Source organism: Acanthopagrus latus, chromosome 20 (assembly GCF_904848185.1).
Source record: "Acanthopagrus latus isolate v.2019 chromosome 20, fAcaLat1.1, whole genome shotgun sequence".
Classification (NCBI taxonomy): Eukaryota; Metazoa; Chordata; class Actinopteri; order Spariformes; family Sparidae; genus Acanthopagrus; species Acanthopagrus latus.
In genome coordinates, this window is record NC_051058.1 from 23,463,748 (window position 1) to 23,488,735 (window position 24,988).

General features: G+C 44.5%; 4 protein-coding genes across 5 annotated transcripts; 3 read left to right on the forward strand and 1 right to left on the reverse strand.

Moving 5' to 3' along the window:
* The first annotated feature begins 830 nt into the window (after positions 1-830).
* Positions 831-9,066, forward strand: LOC119010339 (neoverrucotoxin subunit alpha-like). The gene is made up of 4 exons (XM_037082425.1): positions 831-5,116; positions 5,620-5,720; positions 5,848-7,299; positions 7,476-9,066. Exons 1-4 carry the CDS (start codon positions 5,016-5,018, stop codon positions 8,024-8,026), a joined length of 2,205 nt encoding a protein of 734 aa, XP_036938320.1. The 5' UTR covers positions 831-5,015; the 3' UTR covers positions 8,027-9,066.
* Positions 9,067-9,214: 148 nt separating this feature from the next.
* Positions 9,215-12,736, forward strand: LOC119010341 (D(5)-like dopamine receptor). Its single transcript, XM_037082428.1, has one exon. The coding sequence runs from the start codon at positions 9,375-9,377 to the stop codon at positions 10,761-10,763; it is 1,389 nt and encodes a 462-aa protein (XP_036938323.1). The 5' UTR covers positions 9,215-9,374; the 3' UTR covers positions 10,764-12,736.
* A 31-nt stretch (positions 12,737-12,767) lies between these two features.
* On the forward strand, positions 12,768-22,513 carry LOC119010340 (stonustoxin subunit alpha-like). 2 transcript variants are annotated; one of them, XM_037082426.1, is made up of 5 exons: positions 12,768-13,519; positions 13,606-13,747; positions 16,526-16,624; positions 17,016-18,494; positions 21,527-22,513. In XM_037082426.1, the coding sequence occupies exons 3-5, from the start codon at positions 16,549-16,551 to the stop codon at positions 22,069-22,071; spliced, it is 2,100 nt and encodes a 699-aa protein (XP_036938321.1). In that variant the 5' UTR covers positions 12,768-13,519; positions 13,606-13,747; positions 16,526-16,548; the 3' UTR covers positions 22,072-22,513. The 2 variants fall into 2 exon arrangements, with proteins under 2 accessions (XP_036938321.1, XP_036938322.1); XM_037082427.1 differs by having other exon boundaries at positions 12,768-13,092.
* An 821-nt stretch (positions 22,514-23,334) lies between these two features.
* Positions 23,335-24,813, reverse strand: LOC119010344. The gene is made up of 4 exons (XM_037082433.1): positions 24,655-24,813; positions 24,510-24,568; positions 23,485-24,138; positions 23,335-23,402 (listed from the first exon to the last, which is right to left on the reverse strand). The coding sequence occupies exons 1-4, from the start codon at positions 24,756-24,758 to the stop codon at positions 23,398-23,400; spliced, it is 822 nt and encodes a 273-aa protein (XP_036938328.1). The 5' UTR covers positions 24,759-24,813; the 3' UTR covers positions 23,335-23,397.
* Between the last annotated feature and the right edge of the window lie 175 nt (positions 24,814-24,988).

Here is a 24,988-nt window from a genome sequence, read left to right on the forward strand (position 1 = left end):
TGAGTCACCTGGTCCAACATGAGTCCAACCAAAGTTCAGTCAGAGACGAGGGGGGAGTCTGGTTTGAAGGGACTGGCATCATTTGTCTTTGGGGACAGAACTGAGGATAAACAGGTGAGTTCAACATGTCCGACTCTTTATTGTTAGTCAGGTTCAAAGTGAAGGAGAAGAAGAAAGAGGTTTTCTGTTGGTCACTTCAGTAAAATGTGTTGCAGTATTTTCTAGTTTAATGATTCACCAGATGTTTGCAGGGAGACTTTGATAATAGTAATGTAATGTTAGAGTAATATCTCATTTTAAGTTTAAAATAGGATTGGACTGCGATTTCATTATTTGGTCTTAGCCGTCAATATTTCCTAATTTTCTTTGTCAACTCTGTTGAATTTCGGCTCGCCTGAAGAGAGGATCTCTGACTTAGTGAGGATAGAAAGAAAATGTGTAGAACACAGTAAGTGTTCTACCGCAGATAAGTCGAAGGCCATACTACGATTTTACACAAACAACAGCTTTGGTTTGTCGGGGATCTGTTCTGTAGACGAATCTACAGCAGCTTCGAACTGCTAAGTTTGCTATGAGAGATATAAACTCTTAGATCAGATGTCACTATGCCCTCATCTTTATGGGGCCGCCAAACCTTTGTACCTTTTTTACAACATCTTGTCTTATGCGTAAAGTTGATTATTAAACATCTATTATCAGTCTCAGTGGTTTGATATATTGTTCCTCTGTGTCGGAGCAGCTTTTAACATTTATGTTACAGAAGAAGTTATTGTCCGGATACATATCATTTCCCATGGTCTATAAGCTGTGGTGACTATTTAGGAAAGTATTTTATTGATCCTGAAAAATAACAAATCCTATCAGAATGAGATGGTTAGCTACCGTTTGACCATCCGACAGAGTTTGTTTTATCCTGATTGGTTGGTTCTTGTCGCCTTTCGTCGATAAGATCAGAAAAGCTTTAAATAACTACAAACTGGAGTTTGTAGTTTGTGGTTGTACTTTTATTCTGAAGGATTTAGAGGAAATGAGTCTACCACCAACCCCTGACAAAACTCTCAGGGAGTGCAACTGTTTTGATGTCAAAGTTGACTTAGATTCTCACTTTACTTGAATATTTGATGCTACTTTTTGTGACTACTCAACCACATCTCTGGGTTAATATAATTTTTACTCCACTACATTTGTCTGACAGCTTTTCTTGCAACTTACTTTTCAGCTTACAATATTATACAATTGTAATGACAAGTAAGAGCCAGTTCACATCAGATCACCTCGGGGCACCACCCTGGAAGGAAGGAAAAGAGCCAATTCACCAAATCAGTCTCAGAAAGATACTACAGTGTCAGTTTGTAAATCTAATAATTAAATTAATAACTACAATCTAAATGATCATAACTGTAAGCTGTAATGGTGGAAGGGTTTTTGAGTCTTTGACAGAGTCGAGTTTGGCAATATTCACTCTTGTATAATATTAAATAGACAGCATGAAGGTCCAAAACACAAACACCAAAATTATCCATCTAGGAAAGCACACTACTGATAACCTGAGATCATAGTAACATGCCAACAGTGAACAAGTACAGATTGAGCACATGTGCATTACATCAGAGTAAGAAGTCCTTTGCTATGCCATGCTATGTGTCATCTAGGCCCAACTTAACATTTCCAGTCTTTGAAGAAAAGGTGCTGCTGGTTCCTCAGCTGATGAGCCATGCAGGAGAATTTTGGCATTCCAGTGTTGAATGCTGTTCATGCTGTGCAAAGTCTGATGAAAGATGGTGGACGGAGGAAACTGGTCGCTCCTTTCCTTTGCAGAAATAGCAGCTCAGTGCTAACTCGCTATGTGTTCCTTGTTTGGCAAGTGGAGGATAGAAAAAGATGTCACTGACAACACCACCTGAGTTTCTCCCTGGGAAATAGTTAATTGCTTAAAAGGAAATAAGTACCTTTGTTACAGGTCGCACAGTCCGTAAATACCACGGGCAAGAGACATTTTTGAAAAATAAACTCCATTTTATTTCACAAATACATCACAACATCATCAACAACACCACTGGCTGACTCAGGTGCTGCTAGACTGGTGAATGAAGGGGTGAACGGAGCTGGGCTACCTCACGCCCAAACTCAAATCAAAATGGATGATTAACAAAAGCACCTGTGACACCACGCACACACACATTAGTGAAGAAAAAGACCCATCACCAGGGACTGGGTCGCCGTCAGGGGCCCACAGCACCCGTCCACAAAGAGAAAGAGAATATAAACAAGCCTCACAGTTCCAGCACAGCCACTTTAAAACACACACAAAAACACACTTGAATTCCTTCACTTGGGGCAAGGACTCATTCCCCACCCCGAGTAGGTCATCCACCAGTTTCCCTCTGAGAACCATGGCCTCTGATTTAGACAGTAGGTGATTTGTTGATTTTTAACAGGGGGTGGCCCAATGGGAGCACCGCTCTGCCCAGACACACCTATGTACACCTCCCAAAGGACATTGTTGCAGGACGCCTTAACTATAACTGTGACATTTCTAATTCTACAACTTCATTTTATCCAGTTGTCTTCCTTCTCTCCCCACAACAACTGTCTTTTTAGAACTGTATTAAAGTAATGAGTAAATACACCTTTAATTTGTATGCAGTAGACTGAGTTTATTCAGGCAGGGCTTTCTGATGTTTCTCACAATACACTGCAACCAGGGTCATTTTAAGTTACATGACTCACATGACCCCTTATAATTTTTTACCATCTAAATTCCTCGAGGGACACACATTGAACATTGTGCAAAATAGCAGAGTGCGACTGATTTCTTGGTCTTTAGCTTTATCGATTTACCAGCTGAACGGTTTAAAACATTATATTTAAATATAATGCAGGTAAACATGCCTGAGGTAATTACAAGTTTGTGTTATGACATAGTTTGTCCAGCAAACTTTGTGCATTTCAAAGGGGGATAAAATGGCTGATGTCAGGAAATGTAAAAGGTACCTCACTAATGGTTAAACTATAAGCCAGCACAAAAATGACAATTGGCAACATAACATAAGCCACCATGTTCTGAACAGACACATTTAAAATGCTAACAAAAAGTAACATTTTGGTTTTAGAATATTAACAGCAAACTTTTGTTGATCTGGTCATTTTTTTGTTTTTATACAATGAGGAGTCTGTACAGGGTGTTTTATTTTGAAAACTGACCGGATGCTCTATTTCCTGCCGGCGCGATCTGCTCCGCTTGTTGCAGCTTCTGTCCAAAATAAACTAGGCAGCCGGATCGCAAAGCAGCCGTGCCCAGCCTGACTTCACTGTGTGTCGGAGCTGATCGCGGTCGCTTGTGATTGGTAACACTCTATCTGCTGCTTGTGGATGGAGAGAGATGGCAGGTTAACAAGGAGCATGCTTTTTGGTAATTTTGCTAACAAGGGGGACGGCATCCCCCCTCATTCCCCCTCAAATCGCCTACTGGATCTAGAGGTGCTGATCCTCATCCCTGCCACTTCACACTCAGCTGCAAACTGATCTACAGCCAATGGTGCCATTAAGACCACATCATCTGGAAAAAGCAGTGATTCGATCCAGCATCTTGGAGTAGACTTTCCCCAAGCAGGCTGAGTAGTGTGATACCTCTGTAATTGGCACACACCCTCTAGTCCCCCTTCTTAAAGAGAGGGACCACCACACCTCAGCACTGACCCCGACCCCCACGTAATGTTGAAGAACTGTGTCAACCAAGACACTCAACACCCAGACCCTTCAGCATTTCTGGTGGTATCTCATCGATCCCTGGGGCTTTGCCACTGTGGAGTTGTTTGACTACCACAGTGATTTCAGCCAGGGAGATCGGCGATGATACCCCATCATCCTCCAGCTCTGTCTCTGTTACAGAGGGTGGCTGAGTGGGATTCAGGAGGTCACCAAAGTACTCCTTCCAACACCCTATGACCTCCTCAGTTGAAGTCAACAAGGTCCCCTCCTTGCTGCACACAGCTTGGATGGTTCCCAGTTTCCCCTCCTAAGGTGGCCGACAGTTTTCCAAAAGCACTTTGGCGCCACCTGAAAGTCCTTCTCCATGGCTTTGCTGGACTCACACTCACTGCTTTGCCTCTGCCACAGCTGCAGCTGCTGCCCTTCAGGCCCATCAGTACCCCAAAACTACCTCAGGAGTCCCCCAGCACAACATGTTCCTAAAGGACTCCTTCTTCAGTCTGATGGCTTCCCTGACCACCGGTGTCCACCACGGTGTCCGAGGGTGGTCGCCCCTTGAGGCACCTAAGACCCTATGGCCACAGGACACAGCTGCAGCTTCAACAATGTAAGCTTTGAACATCATCCATTCAGGTTTGATTTCCTCCACAGGGATGATAGAAAGCTCCTTTGGAGGTGGGACTTTAAGGTTTCTCGGACAGGAGCCTCCCCCAGACGTTCCCAGCATACCCGCAGTACTCGTCTGGGCTTAACAGGTCTGTCCAGGGATTTCCCCTGCCTCCGAACCCAACTCACCACCAGGTGGTGATCAGCTGACAGCTCTGCCCCCTCTCTTCATCGGAGTATCCAAAACACACGGCCTCAGATCAGATGATACGATCACAAAATCGATCATTGACCTTCGACCTAGGGTCTGGTACCACATACACTTATGAGCATCCATGAACATGGTGTTCATTACAGACACAGTTTTCCCTCTAGCCCTTAGGCGTAGGGTGACCCTCTCATCCACCAGGGTAAACTCCAACATGGCGGCGCTCAGCTGGGGACTTGTGAGTATCCCCACACCTGCCCAGCTCCTCACACCTTTGGCAACTCTGGAGAAGAAAAGTGTCCAGCCCCTATCCAGGAGTTTGGATCCAGATCCAATGCTGTGCGTGGAGGTAAGCCCCACCAGATCCAACCGGTAATGCTAGAGTCAGCCTCTGCTGCCCAGGTCTGGGTCGCCGAGGCCTGTCACCACCACTGCCACCCATGTGGCAGCGCACCCAACCCCAGCGGTTTCTCCTGCAGATGGTGGGTCCATGGGATGGGGGAGGGAAAAGGCAGACCCGGCCACCAGGCACGCACTCAGGGGCCCTCCGTCCAGGCCTGGCTCTGGACGTAGGCCCCGTGCTTCCTCCAGGTAGGGTCTTTCGCCTCACACCTCTATCTTTCATGGGGTATTTTGAACCATACTTAGTCTGGCCCCTCACCTGAGACCAACTTGCCTTGGGAGATCCTACCGGGAGCACATGGCTCCTGACAACCTAGCTCCTAGGTTTATTGGGACGCGCAAACCTTTCCACCGTGATAAGCTGATTGTTCCTGGAGAGGGAAAAACAGTTTACCTCATAGTGTTATGTCCATTGCAGAGAGCCAACAGGTGACACTGACAGACTGAAGTTACCAATCAAATACAACAATTGACAGTGAAGGCACAGTCTGTATTTTTTCTTCATTAAACCAAATTACAACCAAATTAGTCTTACTGATTTATTGCTGCTCTTATTTAGGAACCAATTCATTTTAATCCCCCCTGTTTTCTTCACCCGGGCTACATTAATAAAAAAATAAAAAAATAAAAAATAAATCACAGCAGCTCCAAGTGTAAATGAAGTCCTGAAGGTTGTGGTGTCTCTTGAACAGATTGAAGAAAATGTCCTCAGAAATCATGGACGTCGCTGCCCTGGGTCGACCTTTCACCCTAGGAATGCTCTATGATGCTCGCAGAGATGAACTGATCCCAGGTAAGTCTTGACATTGACATATAAACTAATATTATATTTAAAATAGTTCTGTATACAGTATATCTATAAATAGGTCCACAGTGATTCCTGTTTTATGAGTCAACTGATGTTTTTCAATTTTTTTTAGGTTTTACATTGTGGGATCAAAAAACTCTAAAAGACAAAACAGTCGAAACATCTCAACAAACCAGTAACTTTGAAGTCTCTGCATCTGACTCCATTGAATCCAAGTCCTCGCTGATGGATATTGAAGCTTCTCTGAGGCTGAGTTACATGACTAAACTGGTCAAGATTGGAGGATCTGCCAAGTATCTGAATGATACGAAGAAATTCAAGAATCAAAGCAGAGTGACGTGTCGGTACAACGCTACCACACACTTCAATCAGCTGTCAGTGACTCAAGGTGAAACCATGAACCCCCAACAGATAGAGGTCATCCGGAAGGGCACGGCAACACATGTAGTCACAGGAATCCTTTATGGGGCAAATGCTTTCTTTGTGTTTGACAGTGAGAAGTTGGAAGCCAGCAGCGTTCAGGACATCCAGGGCCACATGGAGGCTGCGATCAAGAAGATCCCCACATTTAGTCTTGAGGGAAAAGTTGACATCAAGCTGACTGAGGAAGAAAAAGAACTGACCAACAAATTCTCCTGCAAATTCTACGGAGACTTCATTCTTGACAGAAACCCTGCAACTTTTGAAGAGGCAGTGAAGACCTATGTAGAGCTTCCAAAGCTGCTGAGAGAAAAAGGAAAAGGTACTCTTCCCCTGAAGGTCTGGATGATGCCTCTGAAGGTCTTTGACACGACTGCAGCTGAGCTGAAGAGAGAGATCAGCGTTGGATTAGTGTGGAAGTTGCAGAATGCTCTCGAAGATTTAAGAGAAATACAAATGAGATGCAACGATTCTCTGGAAGACACAGTGGTACGGAAACTTCCACAGATCAAAAACGAGTTCAGCAAGTTCCAAAACTGTTGTGATCGTTATGTATCTAACCTCCAGACGACCATGGCGAAGAAACTTCCCTCCATCCGTGATGGTGAAGAAGACGAGAGCTCAGTAAAGAAACTCTGTGAAGACAGAAACAAGTCACCATTCAGTCATGAAAAACTAGACAAGTGGCTGAATCATAAAGAGAGAGAAATCAACGTCATCAGGTCCTGTGTGGAAATGATGAAGGGAACAAAGATCGTCCATAATGAGTCAGAGCTGGACAGAGAGGTTCTTGCTGCAGGTGTCGATGATGCTCTGTGCTTCGTCTTCACCTCCCTGCAGAGTGCCGACCCCGTCCTGCATGAGATGGATAATTACCTGGATTCAGTTAGAGGAAGTACCAGTGAAGTCCCATGGTACTACTCAGGTGAAGTTTTAACCAGAATGAGAGAAAAAGCCAAATCTTTCCAAGATATTGCCAAATCCTTGAAGAGCTTCCGTTTCCTGGTAGCGGCCATCAGAAATGAGAAATACACCGGAGCAACAATCTACCACTACAAGAACGGCATTCTGCTGTCTGAGGATTTCTCAAGGCCGGACATCCCTGATGTGAAGACTGTCACAGACAGAAGAGCTTTACTCTGGTGTAAGTATTTTATTTTCACTGTGAGACAAATAGGAACAAGTGAGTCTCCTTCAGAAACATGACTGCTCATTACTTTTATTACTCTCACACTTCATTTTAAGCTTTCTTACAAAAGTCCTGCAGATTTTCTGGGAGTGTGAACTGTGATCATGATCACGTCTCGTTCTCTCCATCAGACGCCTGTGATCTCACTCTGGACCCAGACACAGCAAACAACTGGCTCATTCTGTCCGAGGGAAACAAGAAGGCGACACGTGGATCATATCAATCATATCCTGACCTCCCACAGAGATTTGATTACTGGCCTCAGGTTCTGTGCAGAGAGGGGCTGACTGGGCGCTGCTACTGGGAGGTGGAGTGGGGAAACATGTATATATTAAATGGTACTGTAGGTGTTTGCTACAGAGGGATGTCAACGAAAGGAGACATTGACCAGATCAAGCTCGGAGGGAATAAACTGTCCTGGGGTTTAAAATACATCAAGGTTCTAGTTTTTCCTTCAAAATTCTATGCAAAATATGATAATCAGTTCCATCACTTACCTGTTCCTCCTCCTCCCTTCACCCGTCTGGGAGTGTATCTGGACTGGTCTGCTGGCACTCTGTCTTACTATAATGTCTCATCTGACACTGTGAGTCACATCTACACCCTCCACACCAAGTTCACTGAGCCTGTGTACCCAGGCCTCGAGCTCTGGGCAGGATCCAGCATGTCTCTGTGCCTGTAAACTTGTCGGCATGTTTCAGTTCAGATTCAGTTCAGTTCACTGAGATCACATGTAATCATTTCCACCACTTGATCAGTGTGAATCTTGTACCATGTAACTTTAACTGGAGTGAACTCCTGCCTGATTGCTCCTCAAGCTATGATAAATGTAACAAAGTGTATTTGGTTAAATATTCTGTGTTCATCGGGAAAATAAAACAATTGATCAGGTAGTGAAACTAGCAGAGGTTGCTAATAGTTAACAGGCAGATAGTCGGAGGGTCGTAATCTGCCTCAGGACCTCAGATGGAACAGAGCAGATAAAGAAGAAATTGAGTAAAAATCTAGTCTCTAATATTATGTGTACTTACTGTAAGTATTAAAAGTACAAGAGAAAGTAAATTATAAATATATTAACTGTAAATTATGAATTAACTGATTATCAGAATCCATTTTTTATTTTAACTAACTGTCGATAAGAGATGTGGAGTGGAAATATAAATAGACAGAAAACAGTGATGGAATGTAACTAAGTACATTTACTCAAGTAAAGTACTTATGTTTAAATAGGAGGTACTTGTACTTTACTTGAGTATACTTGAAATGTAGTCGAGTAAAGTGTAAAGTTGCATCTTGTTCTCTGAAGCAACACGAAGACGCTCAGCTGTTGGTGTGATGAGTGGTTTCGTCCACTAGAGGTCAGGAGTCACTTGGCTTCACTCTGCTGCTGCTCTGAGACTTCACGTCACAAACACATGAACGTTTATCAGATAACAAGTTCAGGAAGTCAAACACAGACTGTCAGCTGAGTGTTCTTAAGATCTGCAGCAGCATAACGCCGAACAAAAGTCAAAATTATCAGATAAAAGTCATAATTCGGAGATGATTAGTCAAAATTGGGTTCAACTAAATGTATTAATCATAAATATTATATCATGTTAATCCAGTTTGTTGTTGGACTGGCAGAAGTGGTCTGTATGTGGTGTTCTGGTTCGGTTCTTCATGTTTCTGACACTAACATGAATAAAAGTTATGACATTAAACATGATTTATTTGCGGTGACAGAAATGGTTGTCGGTGATTTATTCATGAGCTGTTTTGTCTCCCTGCTCTCACTCTCGTCTCCTGTCTGCCGACACTTTCTGCTCTGCAGCTGGTTCTGACATGTTTGTGGTTTGGACCGCGGATCTGAGGTTCGGGATGTTGTAATGGTCTCAGCGTGGGTCAGAATATGTGAAGGTCTCTGAGCGCGTCTCCTGCAGGAGGGTCTGCCTGCTGCCTCTGACTTCTGGGCGCACAGGAGCTGCCGCAGGTGATGCTGGGAGGAGGATGAGAGATTCGTGACGCACGCGGCGTGAGTCTGGACACCCATGGAGAGGTTTTATAACGACAGCCAGAGCCAGAACCAGAACCCGGAGCAGCTCCAGGTGGTCACAGCGGGAGCGGACAGCCCCGGGCCAGGTGGAGGTCTCAGTCTCCGCGCGCTGACCGGCTGCGTCCTGTGCGCCCTGATCGTGTCCACCCTGCTGGGGAACACTCTGGTGTGCGCCGCGGTCATCAAGTTCCGCCACCTGCGCTCCAAAGTCACCAACTCGTTCGTCATCTCTCTGGCGGTGTCCGACCTGTTCGTGGCCGTGCTGGTGATGCCCTGGAGGGCGGTGTCCGAGGTCGCCGGCATCTGGCTCTTCGGCCGCTTCTGCGACACCTGGGTCGCCTTCGACATCATGTGCTCCACCGCCTCCATCCTCAACCTGTGCATCATCAGCATGGACCGCTACTGGGCCATCTCCAGCCCCTTCAAGTACGAGCACAAGATGACGCGCAGGTTCGCCTTCCTGATGATCGGCGTCGCGTGGACTCTCTCCATCCTCATCTCCTTCATCCCCGTGCAGCTCAACTGGCACCGCGCTCACAACTCCACGGCGGACAGCCCGGACAACTGCAACGCCAGCCTGAACCGGAGCTACGCCATCTCCTCGTCCCTCATCAGCTTCTACATCCCCGTGGTGATCATGGTGGGGACGTACACGCGCATTTTCCGCATCGCACAAACCCAAATCAGACGGATCTCGTCTTTGGAGAGGGCGGCGGGGCCCCGTGCGCAAAACCACCGCCACCGCGCGTCAACGCAGGACGAGAGTGCGCTGAAGACGTCTTTCAAGAGAGAAACCAAAGTTTTAAAGACTCTGTCCATCATCATGGGAGTGTTCGTGTTCTGCTGGCTGCCGTTTTTCGTGCTGAACTGCGTGGTGCCTTTCTGCGACCTGGACAAAGTCGACGAGCCGCCGTGCGTCAGTGACACCACCTTCAGCATCTTCGTGTGGTTCGGCTGGGCCAACTCGTCCCTGAACCCGGTCATCTACGCCTTCAACGCGGACTTCAGGAAGGCTTTCTCCACCATCCTTGGCTGTAATAAATACTGCTCCAGCTCCACGGTGGAGGCGGTGGACTTCAGTAACGAGCTGGTGTCTTATCACCACGACACCACCATGCAGAAGGAGGCCTGCGCCGTGCCGGGCCCCGGGGCGCAGAGACTCACGCTGCCGCCTCCTCCGCCGCCGCACACCGGCGGAAACCTGGAGCACAACTTCGACAAAGTTTCTGTCATTTCGGATGATTCCCGAAACAACAGCAACTTACTGCTGCCCGCCATCCTGCAGTACGAGTGCGAGGCGGAGATTTCTTTAGACATGATGCCCTTCAACTCCTCCGGACCCGCAGACTGTTATCTCATCCCGGGTCACATCCAGGACCTGTGAGACCCGGATGCGCTGAAACAGAGTTCGAGTTCCGTGGGAGCCAACGGGAGCTGAGCTTCCATGAAACTGATCCGTCCTGATACAACATCCATTTTTTAGTCACAAGACAATCATTTTTCATGAAATAACTATTTGTTACATCAATGGTATAATAATTTATGTTATGTAAATATTTAATATGCTTCATATTTAAATGAAATAACTGTTGTTGTGAACTTCTGCGACCTGCTGTGTGTGGAGGTGATGGACTTCGACAACCTATGGGAAGTTCAATACTAATAGCGCTATCACCAGACTCCCTTAACAATTTGACAATTTCAAGAGTTGTTGCATAATGTGGAGAAATTAACCATCTCTGTGAAACACCTGCAGTGAATCTTAAATTATTTGTGGATTCTCGTAAATTTGGCATTCAATACAAAACATAATCTTTTTCATTTTTTCTGGTAAAGACTGTCGTGGCATCACTGACACACTAAAATGTAACTAAAATGGCTTTGTTGGCTGTGGAGGATGACACCAGACTACCTTTAAAAAATGCTACATTTTGAGATTTGCTTCCTCAAGAAACACCATATATAACACATTCAGTTGGATGTCACCTCTCCAAATATACACCTCCATCACTGGAGAAATTGGATAAACTTTTATAAAATAAAGAAATATCTTCATGTTTAATATTAGCAGAATTTACAAGTAGGCCAGAATAATTAAGAATTTGTTGTAGACAACATTTCACACAGTTTCAACAGTGTCTCCTGAGCCAACAAGTCTAAAAGTTAGTGTTTTTTGAAGGGAGTCTGGCAATTATTAGTTAGTTTTTAGTGTGTTTATATGTTAGTTGTATTATATTCTGTTTGGTATAAATGGTGAAGTCTGGTGAAAACATTGTTACTGGTGACTTCACTACACACACACACACACACACACACACACACACACACACACACACACACACACACACACACACACACACACACACACTGAGTGTCCTAAAGTATGATTAGCTATCTGCCAGTGAGGGGCAGGGCTTTATTTAAAATCACCTTTTTAAGTATTTTTAAATGTGCTTCATATTATTTTGTATGTAGCCTGCGTTTGGAGGTCAACTTTGATGACTTAAACATATTAAATGTAACATTTCTGTATTAAAATGTCTAAAAACAACTCGACCTTTGTTCGTTTCCAACGATGTTCAAACAGAGAAGTCGAAGAGTTTCCCCAAGGTCACACTTCATTTCAGTAACTTGCAGCAGAGTCAGTAAGTCAGAGAGTCACGTCTCATAGTAAGTAAAGTCGTGTCTGTTCGGCAGTTTGACAACGCAGTGCTGTTTTACTGTAAAGATTCAGAAATGTTTCATGGACTAAGAAACTAAGAAGGAGATAACGACTGGATTTTTAAGTTCATATCTTTATCTCAGCCGTAAGTTTAACTTCACAAATAACCCATGAAATGCTTCCCCATGTGTCTAATAACACAAAGGCTGGACAGGAGCAGTAAAATCCAGTTTGTGTAACTGATGCAGTGACGTTTGATGTGAGTGTTCAGGTTCACTCACTCACTGAACCTTTGATATGTTAAACAAGGCTGAGAGGACAAACAGGGCTAATTAATATCAATTACAACATTAGTTTCAGTGTTTAATTGCCCCTTGAGGTAATTGCAGGCTGTTTCTGTTGGAGGGTTCGTCCTGCTGCTGCTGAGACTCTGAACAAGAGATCTGACATTCAGCTGTCTGAACTGTTTCTGTGTTACGACCTTTGATCGGCTTGATTGTCAGTTAGATGTTCAGTAAATGACTAAAAGGGGCAAATATGAGATGAAAGATGAGCTGATTCCAGGTAAATCTTGATGATGACTACAGAAATGTAACATCAATAATTAGACAGGTATCTACAGACCTGCTGAGCTTTAAATCATGACGTTATTATGTGTGACTGCAGGTAACGGAGAAGAGAAATACATACACGACTCTGTCACGACAAGTACTAGAAGTTTTGGCCACAGGTTCTGTGCAGAGAGGGGCTGACTGGGTGCTGCTACTGGGAGGTGGACTGGGAAAACATTTCTTTATTTGGTGTTGTTGGAGGTGTTTGCTACAGAGGGATGCCAAGAAAAGGAAACGGTGACCAGTCCAAGCTAGGAGCGAATAAACTGTCCTGGTGTTTAGGATACTACCAGAAGTCTGCAGTAGGTTCTGCTCTCTCTGCAGGACATGATAATCAGAACCACAGTTTACCTGTTCCTCCTCCTCTCTTCACCCGTCTGGGAGTGTATCTGGACTGGTCTGCTGGCACTCTGTCTTACTATGAGGTCTCATCTGACACTGTGAGTCACATCTACACCTTCCACACCAAGTTCACTGAGCCTGTTTACCCAATCTGCATGACTGAGGATGAATACACCCCGTCTCTGTCTCTGTGTCTGTGAACTTATCAGCACATGATTCAGTTCAGATTCAGTTCAGTTCACTGAAATCACTGAATCAAATGTTTTGATTGTGAAGCGTCATCATGTCAGTCACATAACAGTGTTAAATAATACAACACTTCTTTATGTGAGAAACAGCAACATGTAAAATATCTACACAGAAAGTTCAACACAAGACCCCATTATCATTATAATTGCCATTATTATTGTTGTTGTTGTTGTTGTTGTTGTTGTTGTTGTTGTTGTTGTTGTTGGGACCCACAGATGAAGTCATTCATTGTGGATTTAAAACAGACTCTGAACTGAACCCATTCTTCACAACGAGGTGCAAAAATCAGCTTTGAAATAAAATAGGAATTAAAAAGTTGGATTGGAATGGAATGCTGCATAACGTTTGTTATTTCCAAGCAGCCCCTGAATGCACCATTCCTGCTCTGATCACTGCAGCAGACCAGGAGTGAGTCAGCCGGACCGACCAGAGCTCAGTCAGAGACCAGGGGGTTTGAAGGGACTGGCATCATTTGTCTCTGGGGACAGAACTGAGGATAAACAGGTGAGTTCAACATGTCCGACTCTTTATTGTTAGTCAGGTTCAAAGTGAAAGAGATGAAGAGAGATTCGTGATTCACCAAACGTTCACATTTTGTTAATGGTGATACTTTGATAGTCCTGCGTGGATCGAGATGAAATCGTCATTTGTTTAAGACACATGTTGTGTATAAAAAGAACGCTGGACGAGAGATTCAAGCTCGCAACTCTCTTTACTTTCGATGAAAACGAAACTTAACGGCTCTGCCTCCAAGTGGGCTGCGGTGACGTGTTGCCACTGTGACCAACCCGTAACAAGCACCTGTCTCCCTCTGATCAACACTCAGCTCGTGTCTGTGCAGGACACCTGAACTGAGACAAACAGGTTTTTCAGAGTCACTGTGTTCGGCTCTCAGTGCTTTTGTATCTCTGACTGAATCTCTTCAGTTTCTGTCGAGCTGTTTGTTCTTTCAAACATCTGCTGTGTTTCATGCGTTCACTTTCAGCTGCTTCAGGAATGGTGTTTAGTGACTGCAGTTTCCTGTGATGCTGCTTCATAATAAAAGCTTTTAAATGACTCAAGGATGAAGAAAAAGAGAAGTTAAAGAGAAATGTGTTTCTAACTGGATTAGTGGAGACACTTTGTTAGCGGTGATTATTTGAACGCTGGATGAGAAGTTTATGCTCGCAACTCTCTTTACTTATGATGAAAATGAAACTTAACAATTTCAGACAAAAACAGCTGCATACTAAACATTCAGCGAGGCATTACCAAAGGAACACAGATTAATTTGTCCTGAATGGACTTCAGAACACCGTCAAGCAGGTAGCCAGTTGTGACAGAAATGCAAATCCCCAGCGCAGAACTGCTGGAGGTGTGGTTGAGAATCCCGTCTGGAGAGGGGTCCTCGGCCATGTCCGCCAGCCAGGAACAACATTCCGATCACCCTGCTCATCGATCCAAGTCATGTATATGTACCGTATTTTCACGACCATAGGGCGCACCGGGTTATAGGGCACGGTTTCAGTTACGGGTGCTTTTTCTGTATTTAACAAATACATAAGGCGCACTGGACCATAGGGCGCGGGCATGGTAAAACACACCGGTAAAACATGCATGCTAGTGTGTGTATTTAAAAAGGCAGCGGGAGCAAAACTGAGTTTGGTTGTGCTTTATTGAAATCCTGGCCCGGATGGAAAGATGGCACCGTTTCATGAAGCGAAAGCACCAAGACGGACCTCCTTGAAAATGTTCAATTTTCCTTTCTTCCGCTAGCGTTACTGCCCTTAGTCGTATGGTGACTGTAGAGACGCTTCTTCCAGCTGTCCTTTGACCGGCAATCCACTGCTCGAGTCGGTCTTCCAACTCGGGCCATCTCGCCTTGTGTCCGCGGAAACTCAGCTGCGTCTTCTTGACCTGTCGCAGCTCGTTTTCCATCTTCCTCCACTTGCGAACCATGGATTCATTGATATTGTATTCCCTCGCGGCTGCTCGATTCCCATGTTCCACCGCGTAACTGACAGCTTTCAGTTTAAACTGTGCTTCGTAAGCGTGTCTCTTTGCCATTATCGGGGTTGCCAAAACAATGACGCACATACAGGCACAACGTTCTCATCTAGTCCTCTGTTACCTCCGCCTTACAACAACAACAATAATGCCCACACTTCACACTTCACCCTTCGTTCTCATGTAATCCGCCTTACAAAAAAACAACAGCACTGCACTATAGGGCGCGCCGCACATTTTGGAGAAAATTTGAGACGTTTAGGTGCGCCTTATGGTCGTGAAAATACGGTATATTCATTTTGACGTGGCTGTAACACTACTATTCCACATAGAGATGTCAAGTCTGCAACCCTCAAACCACTGTTAGACGAGCGCCACAGAGAACACAGTGACAAGTAGGTGACTGTGGTGATGCCTGTCCGAAAAAACTCAACTGTCTATAAATTGTGTAAAAGTGTATGTTTCCAGTCTTATATCTTGTTATGAATTTCTGTACTCACAAACAACTCATGGGTAGAACAGTCTGAACAAAAGTAACGTAATAACTGCAACTGTAACTGTCTTTGGCAACTTGATTTCTGCCCGAAAAACAGCATCTGTCACCGGCAAAAAGCTTTAACTCACCGAGTGTTTGTGACGACGGGCAGTCCTCCCGACCGAGACTTCAGTGAACTTTCCCCAGAAAACAGCTTCCGTCCCCGTGAGGGAGTCAGATTGACGGGGGGACACCTGGGAAACACCTTGAAAACATACCAACGTCATCATCATGATGAGTACCTTTATGCCTCTTTAGGCTTTCTGGGTGAATTCACAGCGGTTTGTCTTTACGGCGGACCTGATTCACTCTGTGCGAATCACCAGCGGTGGAGAATTGGCGAACCTCCGCTCCGGCTTTCTTGCGTCTTCTCCTGTGTGAATGGGGCTCCTGTGAAAAAGGTTGACACATTTGGTAGTTTTGATAAAAACTCTTTACTTTCCTCTTGCCTTCTCCTCTTTTCCGCATAATTTTTTCTCAACTCAAAACCTCTCAAAACCACACTTACAAGTTTGTTTTGCTACCGTCTTCCTGAACCAAGACTGCACATTCGCAGTAACATGGAAGAGTTGATTGAGAAGGGAGGGGTGCTGATTTTCAGGTTTCATAAAAGCAAACAAACAGATAAATAAAACTCTGACTCCCAGTCTCTGTGGCAGCGTGGACGGTTTTGTCTCTCACTCATTTCAGACACCTGAATCAAAGGTTGACCACTGTATCACTGTATGTGTACAAATGCTCTTGTTGTTTTGTACTGACAGGAAGAGAATTGTCCTCAGGTGACATGGCGGTGGCTGCTCTGGGTCGACCTTTCACTTTGGGAATGTTGTACGACGGTCGGAAAGATGAGCTGATACCAGGTAAATCTTGATGTTGAAAAGTGACATGAAACAGGGATCTACAGATCTGTCATACTTTAAATTATTAAGTTATTGTGTGTGACTGTCAAAGAGGAGAAGACAAATACATACACAACTGTCATCTGCATAAAAACAGACGCTGTTTGTGTAGGTGTCAAAATATTTCCGATGTGATGTACATAGTAAAGGACGCAGTACAGAACCATGTGGTGCTCCCTTATTTATTTATTTAGAAGTTTAAGACCATTGGAATAGGTTGCCTGTGTTCTGTTGGACAATGAAAATATAGTTTATTGATTTAAATGATCCACATCAGCTCTGTTGCATGAGCTCTACTGAATCTTACCAAAGGGGTTTTGCTTGAACACATACTCTACATTTTTGTCTGTAGGCTCGACTTTGTGGGATGAAACAACTCTACAGAACAACACAGGCAGGAGTTCTCAATATAGTAGTGAATTTGAAATAACTGCATCTGACTCCATTGAGTCCAAGTCCTCTCTGATGGATATTGAAGCTTCTCTGAAAGTCAGTTTCCTGTGTGGACTGATTGAAGTTGGAGGATCTGCCAAGTATCTGAATGATACGAAGAAATTCAAGAATCAGAGCAGAGTGACGTGTCGTTACAAAGCTACCACACACTTCAATCAGTTGTCAGTGACTCAAGGTGAAACCATGAACCCCCAACAGATAGAGGTCATCCGGAAGGGCACGGCAACACATGTAGTCACAGGAATCCTTCATGGGGCAAATGCTTTCTTTGTGTTTGACAGTGAGAAGTTGGAAGCCAGCAGCGTTCAGGACATCCAGGGCCACATGGAGGCTGTGATCAAGAAGATCCCCTCATTTAATATTGAGGGTAGCATTACCGCTCAGCTGACTGAAGAAGAAAAAGCCCTGACCAACAAATTCTCCTGCAAATTCTACGGAGACTTCATTCTTGAAAGAAACCCTACATCATTTGAAGATGCAGTGAAGACCTATGCAGAACTCCCAAAGCTGCTGGGAGAAGATGGAGAGAAGAGTGTTCCAGTGAAGGTCTGGATGATGCCTCTGAAGGTCTTTGACACGACTGCAGCTGAGCTGATGAAAGAGATCAGTGTTGGATTAGTGTGGAAGCTGCAAAATGCTCTCGAAGATTTAAGAGAAATACAAATGAGATGTGACGATTCTCTGGAAGACACAGTGGTACAGAATCTTCCACAGATCAAAAAAATGTTGAACAAGTTCCAAAACTGTTGTGATCGTTATGTATCTAACCTCCAGATGAACGTGGCGAAGAAACTTCCCTCCATCCGTGATGGTGAAGAAGACGAGAGCTCAGTAAAGAAACTCTGTGAAGACAGAAACAAGTCACCATTCAGTCATGAAAAACTAGACGACTGGCTGAATCATAAAGAGAGAGAAATCAACGTCATCAGGTCCTGTGTGGAAATGATGAAGGGAACAAAGATCGTCCATAATGAGTCAGAGCTGGACAGAGAGGTTCTTGCTGCAGGTGTCGATGATGCTCTGTGCTTCGTCTTCACCTCCCTGCAGAGTGCCGACCCCGTCCTGCATGAGATGGATAATTACCTGGATTCAGTTACAGGAAGTACCAATGAAGACCTGGATTCAGTTAGAGGAAGTACCAGTGAAGTCCCATGGTACTATTCAGATGAAGTTTTAACCAAATTGAGAGAAAAAGCCAAATCTTTCCAAGATATTGCCAAATCTTTGAAGAGCTTCCGTTTCCTGGTAGCGGCCATCAGAAATGAGAAATACACCGGAGCAACAATCTACCACTACAAGAACGGCATTCTGCACACTGAGGATTTTAATGTCATCCTTGATGTGGAGACTGTCACAGACAGAAGAGCTTTACTCTGGTGTAAGTATTTTATTTTCATTGTGAGACAAATAGGAACAAGTGAGTCTCCTTCAGAAACATGACTGCTCATTACTTTTATAACTCTCACACTTCATTTTAAGTTTTCTTACAAAAGTCCTGCAGATTTTCTGGGAGCTGACACTGAAACTGAATTATAGAGGGACTTAAGTGAAATGAGTGACAGCACTATGGATGCACAGTGGTTAAAGAAGTACTCAGATCCTTTAATTAAGTAAAAGTGCCAGAACAATAATAAAAAATTAAAGCTGCAAGCAGCGTTGAACGGGCCCTTGCAGTCCACACACCTTTGGGCATGCTGCCATCAGGGCTTCTACACGCAACGCCTTGCAATGAAGAAACTGTTCCTTTATAATTTGGTGGCCTGATCCCGCTAATATTAAATAATGTATGCTGAAGTCAGAAAAAGTGTGTGTACTGCTGCATGATTCCCCAGACAAAGACTGAGTTGATGGTCCACTTCTCGAGCTGGCTGAAGAAAATGACCACACGAGGCATAATGCAATGTAAAAGCTCAAAGTATCATCATTCAGTAACTGCGCAAACCCTCAAGCTTCCTGCAGAGTGGTAGGATAAAACTCCCCTGATGTATTCAAGACACCGGATGATGTCACATTCGTGCTCAAACACAGTGTTCACGGCACAGAGATGGAAGCTCCATCTTACTGTGCTTGCTCTTGGGAGTCTGTGTGTCACCACTCTATCAAGCACACTGGTTCTCTTGGGAGATCTTGAAAAAAATCCAGAGAATCCAGCCAGATCAGAGAAGAACTGATTAACTAATGGGGTGTGTTGCATGATGAAAGCTAAAAAGTAAGAGGGCTGAAAGAGCTTTAAAAGGTGAACAGTTTCGGAAAACGTGTCATGGTTATCACCAAAATATTTATATATTGAGTAACAGGAGACATTGCTGAAATCTGTGATGTCATGTTTTATTTCTGGAAAGTGAAAAATGATGGCGGCAGAGTGAGAGACAAAACAATCCTGTCTGCTCTCCTCCAGAAACGTAGGCTCAAAATTAACATTGCGGCCTATGGGGGAGCTGCTGGAGTGCTTGTCGCTCTAGGACTTCTACAGCCAAAAGTGTATGTCCTACATCTGAAATAGGACCATCAGCTGAAAGCCAACAAGATGTCCTACATTTCTATGTGTATAGTGTCTATGTGAAGTAAAAAGATGTGGGATCCAAATTAAGCTGAAGAGAATTTTTTCTCCAGTTCTTCCAGCTGCTCTACACTCTAGCGATGATGTCACACCATCTAGCTCACGCAATACACACCCACTGCAAAATCAGAAGAAGGCCTAAAAATCCTTAAAACCAAAACTGTGATGATTTGGAAACCGTAAAAGATTTTTATAAACTGAATACATGTCCAATAGTTCAAGGTCTTCTCACTCTTTAAAAGGTGGAATGGTATCTGTAGCTCAAAGCATGAAGCACAAGAAGAGGTTGAAAGTCGATGAGTTTTGAAGAGGATTTTAAGATTTTCCCATTTATTTTCCATACAAACTAATCAGACTGAGACCAGATCGCCATCTATTGGCCGATTTGCACCAAATTTTACACAAAGCCTCATCAGTCCATGGAACACAATTATGAACATTTACGTGATAATCAGACAGTATTTTGTTTAGATGTGCAAGATTGTCTGCTTTCAACACAATATGCAGGAATTTGTTGTTTTAAATTTTGGCCGTTTTATGGACTATCAAAATTCTTTTGATAACTTTTTGTCAGGAGGGTCTACAGATGGTTCACGCAAAGTTTAGTGCAAATTGGTCAAATTGCCTAGGAGGAGTTCGAAAAAGTAGGTTTTGCATTTGTCGCAATTTTGAGAATGGAAAGTTAGCTCGAAAGTGGGCGTGGCCTACACCAAATAATTCAGCTGAATTGGGGGAACATGTAGATATAAGGTTTAACAATGTGTGACACATTATGTGTGAGTTATGGGCCAAAAACGCTTTCACGTGGAAAATAGCGCCACCTGCTGGTCATTTTTGGTGTGTAAGTTGCAGGGGCTAGTCTATACCACCCCTATGAATTTCGTTTCCATAAGTGTTAAGGTGTGGGCACAGGGCCAAATATAAAATTAAACTGGCACCAGAGCGCCACCTAGTGATAAGTCCTTTGTCAGATATCCTCAAGAGGGCAGTCTATCAAAATTCTTTTAATAACTTTTTGTCAGGAGGGTCCACAGATGCTGTGTGCCAAGTTTCGTGCAAATCTGTTAAATTGCCTGGGACGAGTTCGAAAAAGTAGGTTTTCGACATTTTGCGACGTAGCAAAAAACAAACGGGGGCGGAAATGGGCGTGGCCTATACCACGAGAGAATTCAGTGAACGTGTGGATATAAGGTTTTTGAATGTGTGACAAAGTATATGGGAGTTATTAGCCAAAACGCACTTTCCTTAATAACAGCGCCACCTAGTGGTGGAAATTCAGGACGACAATAGATTATAACATTTTTCGCCAGGTGTGAATTATATTCCAAGGTTGGTGAGTTTAGGGGCATGTCCAGGCAGTGAAAAATGCAATCATTTTGTTCGAAGAAAAAAAATAGATAAATAAATAAATAAAAAAATAAAGAATCCTTTCAAAAACATTAGGGTCCTTGCAGGTTCCCTGCTCGGGCCCTAATTACTTAAGTCCTGCATACTGTGGTAAAGTTATACAGCTGTTATCAGCAAAATATCTTCAAAGTATCTGAAGCAGATATTTTTATATCTGTAAGAACACAGCTGGACGGAGGCTGAGATCTGAGAGTTTAATGAGCAGCGACTGCTCCACTGTAACTGTTGGCTACATGACAGTCAAAGATCATCAGTTGAAGTCGGAACTGAAAGTATCTCAAAGTGAAATATTTACTTTCCACCACTGTCCATGAACAGTCTGTAGGAGCATGTGAGTGATGTTCTAATATATGAGCCTGTCCTTTCAAATGTGTTCAGAATAATCAATAACTGTGTTTTCAGTATGAACTGTGATCATGATCACGTCTCGTTCTCTCCATCAGACGCCTGTGATCTCACTCTGGACCCAGACACAGTAAACCACCATCTCACTCTGTCTGAGGGAAACAAGAAGGTGACAGCTGGACAAGAACGACAGTCGTATCCTTACCACTCACAGAGATTTGACTGTTGGCCTCAGGTTCTGTGCAGAGAGGGGCTGACTGGGCGCTGCTACTGGGAGGTGGAGTGGAGAGGTTTTTTGTCTAACGTCATTGGAGGTGTTTGCTACGGAGGGATGCCAAGGAAAGTAAACGATGACCAGTCCAGGCTCGGAGGGAATAAACTGTCCTGGGGTTTAGCACTCTACTATTACTCTGGTGGTCTTTATGCAGAACATGATGATCAGAAACATCATTTACCTCGACCTATTCCCTTCACCCGTCTGGGAGTGTATCTGGACTGGTCTGCTGGCACTCTGTCTTACTATGAGGTCTCATCTGACACTGTGAGTCACATCTACACCTTCCACACCAAGTTCACTGAACCTGTGTACCCAATCTGCATGATTGAGGATGAATACACCCCGTCTCTGTCTCTGTGTCTGTGAACTTATCAGCACGATTCAGATTCAGTTCAATTCACTGAAATCACTGATTCAAATGTTTTGATTGTGAAGCGTCATCATGTCAGTCACATAAGTGTTAAATAATACAACGCTTCTTTGTTTGGTGGTCTTTAGTTCATATGTGATCATGTTTGAGTATCTTTAGTTCACGTCATCATGTATCATTTCTACTTTTTGATCACATTGAATTTTTTACGTGTAACTTTAAGTAGAGTGAACTCCATGCTGATTGCTCCTAAAGCTATGATAAATGTGTATTTGCTAACAGTTAATGGCAGACAGTTGGTAGGAGGGTAGTAAACTGCCACAGGGCCTCAGATGGGAACAGAGCAGACCTGAGATGAGAGCGCTCCTAGTTGAAACCAACTTTTGTCCTCTGTACTGTGCTCCGAGCATTAATAAAGTGTCACATTACTGGAGGAGATATTTGTCTCATTTGTACAGACATTGTCATTTGACAGCGCAGTAAAGGAACAGAACGCTCAGAAGTGAAGGTTTCAGTGTCATAGCAAGGACAGAGCCTCTGATCTTTAAGACCAAGGACAAACACACAGACGCCTGATGGACACAGTCCTGGGTGGATCAGGCTGAGGGTTGTGATTCTGACTCGGTCCAGATGGAGAGGTCAGAGCCGATTAACATCCAGCTTCCTGCCAGAACAAGCAAAAAGAAAAATGGAGTCAAATGCATACAAGTCACATCTTTGCACAAGTTCTCACTTTCAGCACTAGTGTGATTCTGAGGGCCAGAATGAGAACCACACCTTCATTTTGAATTCAAAGCCTACAATTTCAGTGACCTCATTGTTAATTAGCTTTGGTCTTCAGTGTGAACATTTTAAGTTGTGAAGCGGAATGAGACTCAACTGCATAAACCCAAGAGGAAGCAGTGGTCTGGCTCACTGCATTTACTGTGAATACAGGTTAATAGAATTGCACCACATTTCCTTTGAACAGGAACAGCTTTAGTGACTCAGGAGGAAACTTAACAGTAGTTGTGGTCTGGGGCAAAACTATAACAAGTCTGATGTTAAGCAGTACTGGAAGAGAGATGTCCTCACTGGAAATGTCCACAGACGTGCCTGCAGGAGACAGTTCACGTCTCAAACCCTACTGGCACCAATTTTTGAAGGAAACAGACTCTTGCGAAGTGTGGCAACACTGCTTAGGCTTTGGACTCAATGCTTTTAAAAAAGGCACAATGATTTAGGGGGAAAAAAAAAAAAAAAGTTTGACAGCACACAAGTTTAAGTGATCACATCTTTTATTAACAGCGTCAAACATAGAAACACTTCCAGAAGGCTGAAGCTCACCCTGCAAGACAAAGAGGGTCAAAGTGAGTCATGAACGGTTACAGAACAGCTTGGACTTCAGTTGACTTTACCAAGTGGGACACCTTGTTTTCCTTTGGGTCCAGTCGCCGGCAGAGACCCGCTTGGTGCCTTGACGGCCTTGGAGACATAGACCGGTGGCTGAGGGTACTCTGGGGAGTAGTTGGTGTGGGACAGGACCTCTCGTGCTCGCAGGTAGCCGTTCCTGGACTGGACGATGTAGGATGAAGGCGGCAGAGGGGACGTCTCGCTCGCGCCCTGTGACATCTGGTCGCCAGACTCCCAGACAGTGAGGTCCGGGAAAGGACGCGACGGCATCCAGCTGCTTGGATCGTAGAACGAAGCGTCGGCGCCCCCCGCAGGCTGCCCGACCCAAGGAAGGCCTGGAGAACCAGAGTTGTCGTAAGGGAGAGGCGCTACGTTGTACCCAGAGCTCGGACCAGACTCGTAGGCTGTAGCCGTGTTCCCAGCAGGGTACGCGAAGCCAGAATCAGGAGCCCCGTAGACGGAGCCCAGGTTCGACCCGCCGCTGGTTCCAGCAACAGGCTGAAGCTGCGGGGAGAAGCTCGGAGTCTTCTTCCCAGTGCCGACAGGAGGGCTGACGTAGCCCAGGCTCAGGGAAGATGCTTCAGGAGCCCTGGAACCTCCAGAATGAAGGTTTGATCCAGGAGCAGGTCCACCAGCAGAGCCCCATGTAGCGGTGTAGGGATATCTGTAGTCTGGACACAGATTGTGACGAGGGGAGAAGCTGAACCTCAAGTTCTTTGAGTGCAGACAGAAACGTTTGAAATGGCTTTTAAACTAAACTAGAACTCACAGAAATCATCTAAAAACCAAAACCACTGAAGTCAAGAAATAAAAGTTCATATTTGTTCATTTTCAAAACATTGACAGCAGGTTCAAAGTGTTTCTCATCTGAAGTGTTGAGACTGATGTTGGAGCTGGACTGAATGAGAGAGACAGCAGGTGAGAGGACAGGTAGATAACTGTGCTGAGCGTTTGGCCTTTTCCGTGTCAGAACATTCAGACCCAACGCAGAAAGCCGAGTCCTCGTTGCTTCAGTCAGCAGACGGTCAAAAGTGAAACTCACCTCCTTTAGTTGCAGGAAAACAAGCGCCGCAGCTGAACAGCACACAGATCCAAGAGAGCCTGTAAGAGAGTGACGGCAGGTGAGATTCAGCTGAACTGCAGCAGCTGTATCGTCGCTCAGCGTGAAAACAAATTCAGTCAGTCACCTTCCAAAGAGCCCGAGCGCCATGTTTGAGTCAGAGAGCAGCAGTTTGAGCTTCAGCAGCCTGCCGGAGGTTTGTAGACTGAAGCTTTGTGCTGTGAGCTGCATGTGGCTCCTCTGGTCTTATATTGGTGCTGCAGCTGCTCGCTGCACTAATTAAACTCATTAACCACACCTGGAGGACAATCAGCCCAAACATTGGCACAGGCTGTTTCCACTGGAGGAGGACAGAGTTCAGAGTGTTTCATTGTATATAATAGTCTTGCTAGTCTTGCAGTGTACAACAAAATTTTTAGCAGCATCTGAGTTTTCACACGATATAAATAAAAAGTACAAGA

Excerpts from the sequence above, each read along its gene's own strand:
- LOC119010339 (XM_037082425.1), top strand. The coding sequence starts at position 5,016 with ATGGGATGGGGGAGGGAAAAGGCAGACCCGGCCACCAGGCACGCACTC. Across the intron at positions 5,117-5,619 it reads AGGCCCCGTGCTTCCTCCAG|ATTGAAGAAAATGTCCTCAG; the intron begins GTAGGGTCTTTC and ends TCTCTTGAACAG. Across the intron at positions 5,721-5,847 it reads CAGAGATGAACTGATCCCAG|GTTTTACATTGTGGGATCAA; the intron begins GTAAGTCTTGAC and ends AATTTTTTTTAG.
- LOC119010341 (XM_037082428.1), top strand. The coding sequence starts at position 9,375 with ATGGAGAGGTTTTATAACGACAGCCAGAGCCAGAACCAGAACCCGGAG.
- LOC119010340 (XM_037082426.1), top strand. The coding sequence starts at position 16,549 with ATGGCGGTGGCTGCTCTGGGTCGACCTTTCACTTTGGGAATGTTGTAC. Across the intron at positions 16,625-17,015 it reads GAAAGATGAGCTGATACCAG|GCTCGACTTTGTGGGATGAA; the intron begins GTAAATCTTGAT and ends TTTTGTCTGTAG. Across the intron at positions 18,495-21,526 it reads CAGAAGAGCTTTACTCTGGT|ACGCCTGTGATCTCACTCTG; the intron begins GTAAGTATTTTA and ends TCTCTCCATCAG.
- LOC119010344 (XM_037082433.1), bottom strand. The coding sequence starts at position 24,758 with ATGCAGCTCACAGCACAAAGCTTCAGTCTACAAACCTCCGGCAGGCTG. Across the intron at positions 24,569-24,654 it reads GCGCTCGGGCTCTTTGGAAG|GCTCTCTTGGATCTGTGTGC; the intron begins GTGACTGACTGA and ends ACTCTCTTACAG. Across the intron at positions 24,139-24,509 it reads TTTTCCTGCAACTAAAGGAG|ACTACAGATATCCCTACACC; the intron begins GTGAGTTTCACT and ends ATCTGTGTCCAG.